Source organism: Dendropsophus ebraccatus, chromosome 6 (assembly GCF_027789765.1).
Source record: "Dendropsophus ebraccatus isolate aDenEbr1 chromosome 6, aDenEbr1.pat, whole genome shotgun sequence".
NCBI classification, from domain to species: Eukaryota; Metazoa; Chordata; class Amphibia; order Anura; family Hylidae; genus Dendropsophus; species Dendropsophus ebraccatus.
In genome coordinates, this window is record NC_091459.1 from 6,225,190 (window position 1) to 6,239,918 (window position 14,729).

The 14,729-nt window shown below is 46.2% G+C and overlaps 1 protein-coding gene across 1 annotated transcript; it reads right to left on the reverse strand.

Annotated features, from left to right (window-relative positions):
- Positions 1–3,971: 3,971 nt before the first annotated feature.
- On the reverse strand, positions 3,972–14,729 carry LOC138795404 (receptor-transporting protein 3-like). The gene is made up of 3 exons (XM_069974431.1): positions 14,525–14,729; positions 6,319–6,713; positions 3,972–4,543 (listed from the first exon to the last, which is right to left on the reverse strand). Exons 1-3 carry the CDS (start codon positions 14,662–14,664, stop codon positions 4,335–4,337), a joined length of 744 nt encoding a protein of 247 aa, XP_069830532.1. The 5' UTR covers positions 14,665–14,729; the 3' UTR covers positions 3,972–4,334.

Below are 14,729 nucleotides of genomic sequence, written 5' to 3' on the forward strand. Positions count from 1 at the left end.
CCTGTACTACTACTGTGCTGTATATGCACTCCAGCAGTATTATACAGTACAGGATGTGAGATGGCGGTGCACTGACTGTACTACTACTGTGCTGTATATGGGCAATAGGTGGTGCAAAGACCAAAGAGTCAAAACACGGACACAAGTATTCTCGCTACGCTCAAGTATTCTACCTATTCTACCTCTAAAGTTCCGGCAGAGCACAGTACTACCCTGGCTTGGGACTCTCTCAACATCTTCCTCTCTACTTCTCTGAACTTTTTCTACCTCTAATCATGCAACACAGTCGGCACAACATCATCAAGTCAAGATCCTAATATATATATATATATATATATATATATATATATATATATATATATATATATATCACTGTATTAAGTCTCCCTGCAGTAAAGAAGAGTTTATTTATTTTAACTGGACTCGGTGATTATTCGCTAAGCACCTGCACAGCCATCGCATCCTCCTTGGGTCATCTCCCCTTTCTGTGGGTGGCGGTACCGATAGTCCAGGTGGGTCACAGCTCGACTCCAGACGACCATTAGAGTTACCCAAAGGACCCCCTCACATCCCGGCAAGTCACCGACCACAGGGGAAAGGATATAGCCAGCCCCTTTAAAATAAAAGCAGGTGTGCCACCATAACTGTATGCCCCAGCGCCATTGGAGTCACAACAGCCTAACATCTGGCTGAGCTTATATCCCGACCAACCACCATAGAAGTGGTGTGACACGTTACCACCTAGCAAGTGACTGGTCGAGCGCACACCACAATTCCATTCATATTACTCTTACATATCACATATTACATATACCCCTATTTCCTCATACTTTGCACTGAAGGTTGGACTGTTCACATGGATGCCCAGTAAGGGTATGTGCACACTGCTGAAGAGTGACGGAAACTCCGTCATGTAATCCGCCACTCGCGCCCACTCGAGGACTGTGGTGGGCGCGCGCGTCTCCGCCCGTATCATAGACTCCATTCTATGCATCAATGATCAAGTTCATTCTTTGGACGGAGAAAGGAATCTGCCCGTGCATAAAATGGAGTCTATGACACGGGCGGAGACGCGCGTGCCCGCCGCAGTCCGCGAGAGGCGGATTACGTGACGGACCCCAAGGCCTAATATTGAGGAGGACATGGAGAGAAAGGAGTGCTGCACCTCACACCTATGGAGAACACTAATGCCTCTCGGCTACATTCAAAAACCAATGCCAGGATGTTGGTATATAATTTGATCAAACCATATTGCCCCATGTACCACGTGCCGGTCCCCTGGTTCACATGGGTCCCTACACTAACTCCACACAGTCGGTCAGCGACCACTAACCCCGCAGAGTAAGCAGGGAAGGCCCATGTGACCCCAATCAGCAGAAAGCACCTGTGCACACATGGCAAGTACCTCCTATTCTTCCCATTCTACCTGCAAGAGCAATGGTGAGTAGTAAGACCATGTTTACAATAAAACAAAATCTGGTGCAGCTCACAATCATACACTGATTCAGTCGAGGTTAACTAAAAAGCTGCCTAAACCTAGCAATAGGCAAATAGGGAATTCAACTAATAAAATGGGGGTATTCTAGTCCTCAGCCCTTTTTCTAACAAGTGATCAATTTAATCAATAAATAGGTAAAAGGATACTGGTAGCAATATTCAAAAGTGAAATCAATATATAAATATAAAATGTAGCATACAACAAGAAATAAATTGTATAAAATACAAGCAATTAATTAGGTGTAGGAAGGTCAGATAGTTGAGAAATAATAATAAATAATATATAGAATATACAAGTAAAAAATAAAAATAATAAATAGAAATATAGCTGGATGTTAAGATCTAAAAAGTGCTAATCGGTGCGGGTGTAGAGATTTCTCTATAATCTACAATGCCGCTCACTTAGTCCGTGTGTGCCATTGTTTCCAAGAGTTCCTTATGTTATGGGATCAATTAGCAGTTTGCTAGTTGGTCTTGGAAGAGGTTAATGTTTTTAAAAAACCTTGAAACCCGTTTGGCAATCATTTTATGGACTGATACCATATAGGATCAGTTGTTGCAATTCATATTGATTTTAAAAGTCACCTATTTTTCAACTTTCATCTTTTTCATTTTTTCATTTATTATTTTTTTATTATTATTTTTTATATTTTTATATTTTTTTCAATATTTTTCCCATCATTCTTTCCATTTTCTCATTATCTGATCATTTTTTATGTTTTGAGCTCATATTGCCTGTTTTGGGGGGCCCCCCACATGTGCTTCTATACCTGCGGCCACCATCACCGCCATCTCTAACACCCGGTTCCCGGACGGAGCTGCCGAGAACGAGATTGAGGCTGTGACACTGCGCGCGCCAAATACATCCTCAGAACCACGAGGACGCGCTGCAGGACCGCTCGAGCTCAGGAACTGTCAAAGACCGGCCGCTGCATACTAACAGAAAGAGAACGATACCATCAAACCATCTCGGGACGGGTGAGAGGCGCTATATGCGCTATATCAGTACAACTTATTATTACTACATTTGTTGTTATTTTATAATGACTATTTACATCGAACTGAGATAAATACACAGTAAAGTATCATAATGATACATTGAATGACTGGAGAAGCCTAATACACCTAAATACAAACACAGGAGGACTACAAGTCCAAAGAGAACCGCAATTCCAGAAGGACTACAAGTCCAAGACCAACTAGCAAACTGCTAATTGATCCCATAACATAAGGAACTCTTGGAAACAATGGCACACACGGACTAAGTGAGCGGCATTGTAGATTATAGAGAAATCTCTACACCCGCACCGATTAGCACTTTTTAGATCTTAACATCCAGCTATATTTCTATTTATTATTTTTATTTTTTACTTGTATATTCTATATCTTATTTATTATTATTTCTCAACTATCTGACCTTCCTACACCTAATTAATTGCTTGTATTTTATACAATTTATTTTTTGTTGTATGCTACATTTTATATTTATATATTGATTTAACTTTTGAATATTGCTACCAGTATCCTTTTACCTATTTATTGATTAAATTGATCACTTGTTAGAATAAGGGCTGTCATTTGGTCTTGAGGACTAGAATACCCCCATTTTATTAGTTGAAGACCATGTTTACATTTGTGTTGCTTGGTGGCAGCTTTCTCTACCGGCCGCGCCTGCTGGGTTTGGGGGGGCCCTTGGGGTTTGGTCCTGTTACATTGGGCTTGCAGGACCATTCATGGCCTCCCTTCCCTGCTTGTGCACATTTTGCAGGGTTTGCGGTCGCTGACTGACACAGTGTGGAGTTAGTGTAGGGACTCATGTAATTAAGGAGACCTGCACGTGGTACATGAGGTAATATGGTTTGATCAAATTATATACCAACATCCTGGAGTTGCTTTTTGAATGTAGCCAAGAGGCATTAGTGTCAGCCATAGGTGTGAGGTGCAAGGTGGGGGGATCCCAGATAGGTGTGAGGTGCAAGGTGGGGGGATCCCAGATAGGTGTGAGGTGCAAGGTGGGGGGATCCCAGATAGGTGTGAGGTGCAAGGTGGGGGGATCCCAGATAGGTTGAGGTGCAAGGTGGGGGGATCCCAGATAGGTGTGAGGTGCAGCAGCTCTCTCTCTCCATGTCTAATATTGAGGATGAAGCAAGTGTCGACCTATCAGATCTGTGGCCCGTCTATTAGGACCCTAAGGGTGTGATCACATTGAGGAATCCGTGCCGAGAAGTCCCCTGCGGATTGCGCCACTTGCCCCCGCACGCTCCTTCTTCACTCTCCGCCTGTCCCACTAACTCCATTCTATGCTCTAGCGGGTTCCGCCGTCCGCCCATAAAATTGACATGGGATGGACAGAGATGCAAGCGGGGCCGAGCGGCAGAATCCGCAGGGGACTCCCCAGCGCAGATTCCTCAATGTGAACGCACCCTTAGAGAGGAATAAAAGGAGCCGCATCTAATATATACTCAGAAAGAGGAGGCCGTCAAGATCCACTTTATTCTGTGAGTAACCGTGCACAGGTTTTGTTTTCATTTACAATTTTTTCTCTTTACATGCGGTTCATTACTAACCAGTTATACACTTGCTTTATAAGGCCCCGTTCACACTGAGCAAACATGGCGGAATCCTGCCGTGCTCGGTGTGCTGCAGTAAGTGAATGAGAGGGCGCGTCCACTGCCGCCGCTCTCCGCTTGTCATTTCTTTCCGCGGAGAGGGGAGAAAGCGGACAAGTGCGCCCCCTCTCATTCACCTACTGCAGCACACCGAGTACGGCAGAATTCCGCCATGTTTGCTCAGTGTGAACGGGGCCTAAGAGAGGTCAATACAGTAAAATAATTGTTTTATTTTCTCAAATACCACAGAACCAAAGCCCCAATTCCTGCAACGATTGCACCTAAAATATTAGAATCTTCTCCTCTTGCTGCTGGCGAGGACGCTGTGGTTTTTTGTGGTTCAGACTTTGGATAGGCAGAGGGATATCTCACATTAGCAGCATGGGCGGGGTAGGTTGCTGTTGATTGAGAAGCTGCTCCAAGGCCTGTGTAGGTTGCTGTAGAAGTAAAAAGATGATGTCATCCGATATGAATAACATTGTCCGTTTCAAGTGATGTGTTCTCTCCAGTCTTCCAGTACTTATCAGCTGCTGTATGTCCTGCAGGAAGTGGTGTATTCTCTCCAGTTTGACACAGTGCTCTCTGCTGCCACCTCTGTCCATGTCAGGAACTGTACAGAGCAGCCGCAAATCCCCATAGAAAACCTCTCCTGCTCTGGACAGTTCCTGACATGGACAGAGGTGGCAGCAGAGAGCACTGTGTCAGACTGGAGAGAACACACCACTTCCTGCAGGACATACAGCAGCTGATAAGTACTGGAAGACTGGAGATTTTTTTTTTTATATAGTTGATTTGAAAGAACTTTTTTTTGTTTTTGTGTGAGTAACCCCTTTAAATACCATTTCAATGCTGATGACACTCAAATCTATCTATCTTGTCACCTGATGTTACCTCTCTACTATCCAACTAAATCTTCTTCCTTTTCCTTCCACTTTCTAAGACTCAACAAGGACAAAACAGAAATGAATCTTTCAATTGCATTATGGCTGCACTCTGCCTTAGTGATGAGCGAGCATTCTTGTCCGAGCTTGGTACTCGATCGAGTATTAGGGTACTCGATGGTACTCGTTACTCGGACGAGCATCTTGTGATACTCGAGAAAATGTCCTCATCCGTTTGGGCGCTATTTCTCAGCCAATAAACATGCAGGAGATTCTTTGGTACATCCTGCGATAACGTGGGACCCATACATGTCGATAGCAGTGATTGGTTGGCCAGATCAGATGACCCTGCCATATAAAACTTGGCGCCGGCAGTGCTCGCTTCAGACGCATGCTGTGAGAGATCAGGGACAGAGCTGCTGCTGGTCAGGGAGAGTGTCAGTGTAGGATTTAGCGTTCCAGTAGGCAGGGAATATACTAGAGAAAGAACTCAACAGCCCTTGTAAGGGCTTAAATTTTTTTAATTTTTTTTATTACTCCAGGCTGCTGGCTGGGACTTGCAGTGCAGCTACTATGATGTTAGCAGGACACTGTGGGGATCGACTGCTGTCAGAAAGGGGACATTAGGTGTTGCATACAGACCCCAAAGAAGTGCTCAGTACTATTATATTTTTTGTGGCTGGTGCTGCTGCTGTTGTACATTGTATTGCTGGGATTTGTAGTACAGCTGCATAGAACTTTACTGCTCATTGTCCTGTGTAACAGGTGGCATAGACCATATAGCACCACTTACACACACTCTATACGTCAACCTCCAAAAAACAGTCTGACCAGTATCTGTTGTTCTATGCAGCCAGTCTGCAGGGTTGCTGTCTTTTTTAGTGCAGCCATATTCAACCTCACTGCTCTTTGTCCTTTGTAACAGGTGGCATACACCATATAGCACCACTTACACACAGACTCTATACGTCAACCTCCAAAAAACAGAATTTGGCGTAATGGTGCGATTAGACAGCCTCATGCTGCCCCTGCTGTTTCCTGTCCATTTCCGTGGTGTTTCCATCATTTTCTGAGGTTGACAGGTTTTCACGCAACTTTCCCTGGGCCGAGTTTGGGTCCCCTGCAAAAATACTCAAGTTTCCCATTGACATCAATGGGGTTCCTTACGCGAAACAAACACCCAAGTATCGGGAAATATTCGTCTCGAGTATCGAACACCCGAGCATTTTAGTACTTGCTCATCACTACTCTGCCTCCTACTCCCAGGTCTGCTGCCTTGGGGTCAAAATATAATAATAATAATAATAATAATAATAAAGCATTTTTCTTACGATTAGGGTTTTGGGCCGGGATACTTGTTACTGTTGGTGGATTTTTAGTTGTCACTATCCATTTACATATCCCCATCCTGCACGCCTCACAGTGCTCGCGGTCATGAGGACCGTCCATATCATTGCTGTATACTTCCGGTCTCCAGTCCTGTGTCACCTTCTTCTGGCCATAGAAGACTTGCAGAATGTGGTTCACCAGGTTCTTGGTGATTCTCGTGATGTTCTCGTCACTAATCTCCGGCTTTTCCATTTTCGGGAAGCTGCATTTTTTACACTCCTGCTTGAAGACCCTCATCTTTACCGTCCCTTGTTTTAGGGATCTGTTCAGATTCATAAAGAATAGAACATGGACTTCTGCAGAGTTCCACCAGCGTTTACATCCAGAGCAACAGAACCTAAAAAACATATATACAGCATATGAAAAACTGCATTAGAGATTTCCAATATTACTGCAATCCTGAGATAACATAGCAGTGTGCTTCACTCCCCGACTGTCAATCAAATCTGACCAATCAATCTGATCAAACCAAAATTAGATGTCCCTGTCGGTCAGGGGGTGGAGCGCTCTGCCCTGCTCTCCCCCCAGCTGTAACTCACGCTGCTGTTTGATCACTTGTACAACTGTGGTACAAGGTTGGTGTCAATAATGACCTAGGCATCTAAGGAGCCGGACAGAGGGAGGGGGTGTCATTGACAGCTGTGTTGTTGCCAGTGAGCCATGCGATTTTATTAAAGGGGTACTCCAGCAAAAATCTTTTTCTTTCAAATCAACTGGTTAAGTAAGTTATATAGATTTGTAATTTACTTCTATTTAAAAAAAAAAAATCTTCCAGTACTTATCAGCTGCTGTATGTCCTGCGGGAAGTGATGTATTCTTTCCAGTCTGACACAGTGCTCTCTGCTGCCACCTCTGTCCGTGTCAGGAACTGTCCTGAGCTGTCAACCTTCTGACACCAGTTGATTTGAAAATAAAAAGATTTTTGCTGGAGTGCCCCTTTAATGATATCACAGGAACATTCTGTGCAGAGGAGGCATGGAGCCATGTAAATGTATGTATTATACAACTTGCTGCACTTCAGGAGCTCTAAACACATTTAAAACATGAATTGCATCTAACAGAAGACACTTTGTATGTGGTTTAGCAGAAGACAGTACAGGATTGCTTACTATGCTATATACTTATGCTATACACTCAGGGGCGTAGCTAAAGGCTGATGGGCCCTGGTGCAAAATTTTAGCATGGGCCCCCCATCTCACCCGATCAGGCAAAGTCCTATCTAACGTTATATCCAATGACTCTAATGTGCCACCATGTTCTAATGCCCTGTCACTGCCTCCACCTCATGTACTGCACTACTGCCCCCTATAGATAATGGACTGTACTGTGTCATTGCCTAATCATTGTATTCCAATCTTTGACTCTACAGCTGAAAAACTACAACTCTCATCATGAACTGCCAGTTGGAAACGATGGGGGTTGTAGTGCTGCAACCTGAAGAGCCACATGCTGCAAAACTACAACTCCCATAATAAACTGTCAGCAGGGCATGATGAAGTTTGAACTTCTGCAACCTGGAGAAGTCACCTGATATCACCTGCAGTCCTATGTAACACCACAGATAACAGTGATATCCCTCTGAGTACAGATAATGTAGTAGTCATCTGCAGTCCTATGTAACACCACAGATAACGCAGTGATATCTCTGAGTACAGATAATGTAGTAGATGTCACCTGCAGTCCTATGTAACACCACAGATAACACAGTGATATCTCTGAGTACAGATCATGTAGTAGATGTCCCCTGCAGTCCTATGTAACAGCACAGATAACACAGTGATATCCCTCTGAGTACAGATAATATAGTAGTCACCTGCAGTCCTATGTAACACCACAGATAACACAGTGATATCTCTGAGTACAGATAATGTAGTAGTCACCTGCAGTCCTATGTAACAGCACAGATAACACAGTGATATCTCTGAGTACAGATAATGTAGATGTAACCTGCAGTCCTATGTAACACAACAGATAACACAGTGATATCTCTGAGTACAGATAATGTAGATGCAGCACAAGCTGGAGCTCAACGCGGTAAAGATACGGCCATAGGACATAGCTTGGGCCGCCAAGGCAGATGTCTGGAGGAGGGGGCGCTGGTACTTGCTGTCATCTGATTAGGTAAGAGGCCCAATCAGATGACAGCATGTGCCAGCGGGCGCAGCGGGACAGATTAGCGCAGTGCTTCCCAACCTTTTCCACCTCGGGGCGCCCCTACTAAATGATGTTCTACAAAATAAGAAAACCGCCATACAGTGACTGACAGGTGACGTCTTCTTTGATCTGAGGCGTCACTTTCCCTTTTCCTCTCCATCCGGCCCAGTCCTCCATGATGATTCCTTCCAGATACGTTTCATCCCCTTAGAACCTGCGAGACAAACAATTTAGGCTCCGCACATTTCTAGCAACTTCCTTCCCTTCCTCCCCCCTGTCGGCTCCCATAGTAACTGCGCTGTGTGGTGTAATGTGCAGTAAAGTGAGTAGGAATGTGGGATGCCCCCTGTATGTAGGATCCCCTGCTGTGCCCCCATGAGCTAATAATGCCCCCAGAGGTGCCCCCATACAATAATAATGCCCCCAGAGGTGCCCTCATGAGCTAATTATGCCCCCAGAGGTGCCCCCATGAACAAATAATGGCCCCAGAGGTGCCCCCATGAACTAATAATGCCCCCAGAGGTGCCCCCATCAACTAATAATGCCCCCAGAGGTGCCCCCATGAGCTAATAATGCCCCCAGAGGTGGCCCCCATGAACTAATAATGCCCCCAGAGGTGCCCCCATGAACTAATAATGCCCCCAGAGGTGCCCCCATGAACAAATAATGGCCCCAGAGGTGCCCTCATGAGCTAATAATGCCCCCAGAGGTGCCCCCATGAACTAATAATGCCCCCAGAGGTGCCCCCATCAACTAATAATGCCCCCAGAGGTGCCCCCATGAGCTAATAATGCACCCAGAGGTGCCCCCATGAGCTAATAATGCCCCCAGAGGTGGCCCCCATGAACTAATAATGCCCCCAGAGGTGCCCCCATCAACTAATAATGCCCCCAGAGGTGCCCCCATGCACTAATAATGCCCCCAGAGTTGCCCCCTATGAACTAATAACGCCCCCAGAGGTGCCCCCATGAGCTAATAGTGCCCCCAGAGGTGCCCCCATGAACTAATAATGCCCCCAGAGGTGCCCCCATGAGCTAATAGTGCCCCAGAGGTGCCCCCATGAACTAATAATGCCCCCAGAGGTGCCCCCATCAACTAATAATGCCCCCAGAGGTGCCCCCATGAGCTAATAATGCCCCCAGAGTTGCCCCCATCAACTAATAATGCCCCCAGAGGTGCCCCCATGAGCTAATAATGCCCCCAGAGGTGGCCCCCATGAACTAATAACGCCCACAGAGGTGCCCCCATACACTAATAATGCCCCCAGAGGTGCCCCCATACACTAATAATGCCCCCAGAGGTGCCCCCATACACTAATAATGCCCCCAGAGGTGCCCCCATACAATAATAATGCCCCCAAAGGTGCCCCCATACAATAATAATGCCCCCAGAGGTGCCCCCGTGAGCTAATAGGGCCCCCAGAGGTGCCCCCAAGAACTAATAATGCCCCCAGAGGTGCTCCCATACAATAATAATGCCCCCAGAGGTGCCCCCATACAATAATAATGCCCCCAGAGGTGCCCCCCAAGAACTAATAATGCCCCCAGAGGTGCTCCCATACAATAATAATGCCCCCAGAGGTGCCCCCATACAATAATAATGCCCCCAGAGGTGCCCCCCAAGAACTAATAATGCCCCCAGAGGTGCTCCCATACAATAATAATGCCCCCAGAGGTGCTCCCATACAATAATAATGCCCCCAGAGGTGCTCCCATACAATAATAATGCCCCCAGAGGTGCCCCCATACACTAATAATGCCCCCAGAGGTGCCCCCATATACTAATAATGCCCCCAGAGGTGCCCCCATACAATAATAATGCCCCCAGAGGTGCCCTCAAACTAATAATGCCCCCAGAGGTGCCCCTAAAAAAACAAACATCCTACTCACCTAATCCGCGCTGTGCAGGCAGCAGCTCTTCCTCCTCTTCGGGCTCCATCTTGCGAGCCGCAGGGACGGGACTTCCGGCAGGCGTGATGACGTCACATGATCACGCCTGCCGGAGAGGTCACGTCCCGGCCTCCCATAGGCTGCTGGTATGAAGTGCCGGCAGCCTATGGGAGAGAATACAGGAGGAGGACGCTGACAGGTCCTGCTCCTGTATTCTGATCGCTTTAATGTTCCGCCCGCTCACTGTGCGGGCGGAACATCAAAGCGATCTGTGCATCCCGAGAAGCTGCGCGGCCGCAGCTTCTCGGGATGCTTAAAGTGACAGTGTCACAAGTGGCAAGGGGGGCCGTGCGGGCCCCCCTAGCGTAGGGGCCCGGTCGCCATGGCGACCCCGGCGACCCCTATAGCTACGCCACTGTATACACTATATACCTATAATACCTATATTTATGCTATATGCCTATAATAATGCTATATACTTATATTTATGCTATATACCTATAATAATGCTTTGTGCTTATATTTATGCTATATGCTATATACTCAGGGGTGGTCTTGGCATTTCTGGGGCCCTAAGCAAAGTCATGTCTGAGGCCCCCCCATTCCCCCCCCCCCCATTCCCCCCCCCCGTAGTCCTCTTATAACCCTTCTACCACCATACAGAGATTACATATCACCTCAAAACTGCTCTGAACAAAACAGGAAGATATTACCAATGATGCCATAACATAATACTGCCACACCATGAGCCCTAACACTACAACCCTATAACAGAGTGCAGTTACATCCAGTGACTTACAGGAGGCGTCTTCTCTGATCAGCGTCTTTTACTTTTTTTTTCTTTCTCTCTCCATCCAGCCTGAGCCACCTTGAAGTCTTCTCCCGGCTGGTAATCTTCCCTCCAGAATCTGTCAGAGAAATATTTTAGGCTCCAACACATACAGTAGTTAGGTCCCCTGTACCCCTATATAGTAGTTACGCCCCTCTGTGCCCCCACAGATTAAAGGTGTCCCTGCGCCCCCACTTAATAATTAGGTATGTTCTGTGCCCCAGTATAGTAGTGAGGCATATAGGCACTTCTGTGCAGTCCCAATGTAATAAAGACCGCTGTGTGCTGCCCCCAGTTATATAGACCCCTTGTGCGCTGCCGACAGTAGTAAATACCCCTTGTGTGCTGCCCCCTGTAGTATATACCTCTTGTGTGCTGTCCCCAGTGTTATATAGACCCCCCTGTGTGCTCCCGCAGTTATATATAGACCTGTGTGATCACCCAGTTATACATAGCCCCCCTGTGTGCTCCCCCAGTATACTATATAGACCCCCTGTGTGCTTCTCCCAGTCGTATATACCCGTGTGCTCCCCCCAGTTGTATATACCCCCCGTGTGCTGCCCCCAGTTTTATATACCCCCTGTGTGCTCCCCCACTTGTATATAGCCTCCCTGTGAGCTCCCCACTTGTATATAGCCCCCCTGTGCGCTCCCCCTGTTTATATAGCCCCGTGCACTCCCCCACTTATATAGAGCCCCCCTGTGTGCTCCCCTGTTTATATAGCCCCCCTGTGAGCTCCCCCACTTGTATATAGCCCCCTGTGAGCTCCCCCACTTGTATATAGCCCCCTGTGAGCTCCCCCACTTGTATATAGCCCCCTGTGAGCTCCCCCACTTGTATATAGCCCCCTGTGAGCTCCCCCACTTGTATATAGCCCCCCTGTGCGCTCCCCCTGTTTATATAGCCCCGTGCACTCCCCCACTTATATAGAGCCCCCCTGTGTGCTCCCCTGTTTATATGGCCCCCCTGTGCGCTCCCCCGTTTATATAGACCCCCACTGTGCGCTCCCCCCGTTTATGAAGCCCCCCTGTGCTCTCCCCCGTTTATATAGCCCCCTGTGCGCTCCCCCGTTTATATAGCCCCCTGTGCTCTCCCCCCGTTTATATAGCCCCCCTGTGCACTCCCCATTTATATAGCCCCCTGTGCGCTCCCCCCCGTTTATATAGCCCCCCTGTGCGCTCTCCCCGTTTATATAGCCCCCCTGTGCGCTCCCCCCGTTTATATAGCCCCCTGTGCGCTCCCCCCCCCCCCCGTTTATATAGCCCCCCTGTGCGCTCCCTGTTTATATAGCCCCCCTGTGCGCTCCCTGTTTATATAGCCCCCCTGTGCGCTCCCCCTGTTTATATAGATCATGCACTCCCCCACTTATATAGAGCCCCCCTGTGTGCTCCCCTGTTTATATAGCCCCCCTGTGCGCTCTCCCCGTTTATATAGCCCCCCTGTGCTCTCTCCCCGTTTATATAGCCCCCCTGTGCTCTCCCCCGTTTATATAGCCCCCTGTGCTCCCCCCCATTTATATAGCCCCCCTGTGCTCTCTCCCCTGTTTATATAGCCCCCTGTGCTCTCCCCCGTTTATATACCCCCCCTGTGCTCTCTCCCCCGTTTATATAGCCCCCTGTGCTCTCCCCCGTTTATATAGCCCCCCTGTGCTTTCCCCCGTTTATATAGCCCCCTGTGCCCTCCCCCCCATTTATATAGCCCCCTGTGCCCTCCCCCCCATTTATATAGCCCCCCTGTGCTCTCTCCCGTTTATATAGCCCCCCTGTGCTCTCTCCCCCGTTTATATAGCCCCCCTGTGCTCTCTCCCCCGTTTATATAGCCCCCCCTGTGCTCTTTCCCCCGTTTATATAGCTCCCCCTGTGCTCTTTCCCCCGTTTTATATAGGCCCCCACTGTGTGCTCTACCTCCAAAAAAAACAAAAAAAAAAAAACATTTTTACTCACCTGGGACCGGCATCTCCTCTTCTCTTCTCTTCCCTCTTGTGGCTGCGGGAAGTGTTTCCCCTGCGGTCACATAAGGCCGCTCTCCCGTTGTCATGGCACCGGCGCTCCAGTGACGCCTCGAGCGCCGGCACCAGAGACACAGAGCAGCCTCTTGTGACCGCAGGGAAAACACTTCCTGCGGCCACAAGATTGACTGACAGGGAGGGAGCCAATGGCTCCTGCCCTGTCAGTGCCGCTGCTGCCTGTAACTATGTGCGCTCGTTACGAGCCCACATAGTTAGCCACAGCGGTCTTGGGCACCAGAGTGGGGCCCCCCTGGATGTCGGGGGCCCCACGCAATTGCGTGGGATGCGAGGTGCCCAAGACCGCTACTGTATATACTTATATTTATGCTATGTAATATATATACTTAGATTTATGCTATATACTATATACTTATATTTATGCTATATGCTATATACTATATACTTATATTTATGCTATATGCTATATACTTATATTTATGCTATATACTATATACTTAGATTTATGCTATATACTATATACTTAGATTTATGCTATATACTATATACTTATATTTATGCTATATACTATATACTTATATTTATGCTATATACTATATACTTATATTTATGCTATATGCTATATACCTATAATAATGCTATATGCTATATACTTATATTTATGCTATATGCTATATACTTATATTTATGCTATATACCTATATTTATGCTATATGCTATATACTTATATATATGCTATATACCTATAATAATGCTATATGCTATATACTTATATTTATGCTATATGCGATATACTTATAATAATGCTATATGCTTATATTTATGCTATATACCTATATTTATGCTATATACCTATATTTATGCTATATACTTAGATTTATGCTATATACCTATATTTATGCTATATACTTATATTTATGCTATATACCTATATTTATGCTATATGCTATATACTTATATATATGCTATATACCTATAATAATGCTATATGCTATATACTTATATTTATGCTATATGCGATATACTTATAATAATGCTATATGCTTATATTTATGCTATATACCTATATTTATGCTATATACCTATATTTATGCTATATACTTAGATTTATGCTATATACCTATATTTATGCTATATACTTATATTTATGCTATATACCTATAATAATGCTATATGCTATATGCTTATATTTATGCTATATGCTTATATTTATGCTATATACTTATATTTATGCTATATACCTATATTTATGCTATATACTATATACTTATATTTATGCTTTATACTTCTCTATATATAGTCACTCTTACCTCCCGAATGTGCGCTGTTGGTACTTTGCCCCTATCTCTTGCATATGAAGCCTTTCATCCTGGTAGAGATCCCATTTACCCGGCACTCCTCTCTCCTGTATTTCGTTGTCAAATTCCTCTTTCCAGATATGTTCCTCCATGTTCTATGGTCTATGTGCACAGGGGACAGCGGACAGGGGACAGGAGACAGGGGCAGGAGACAGCG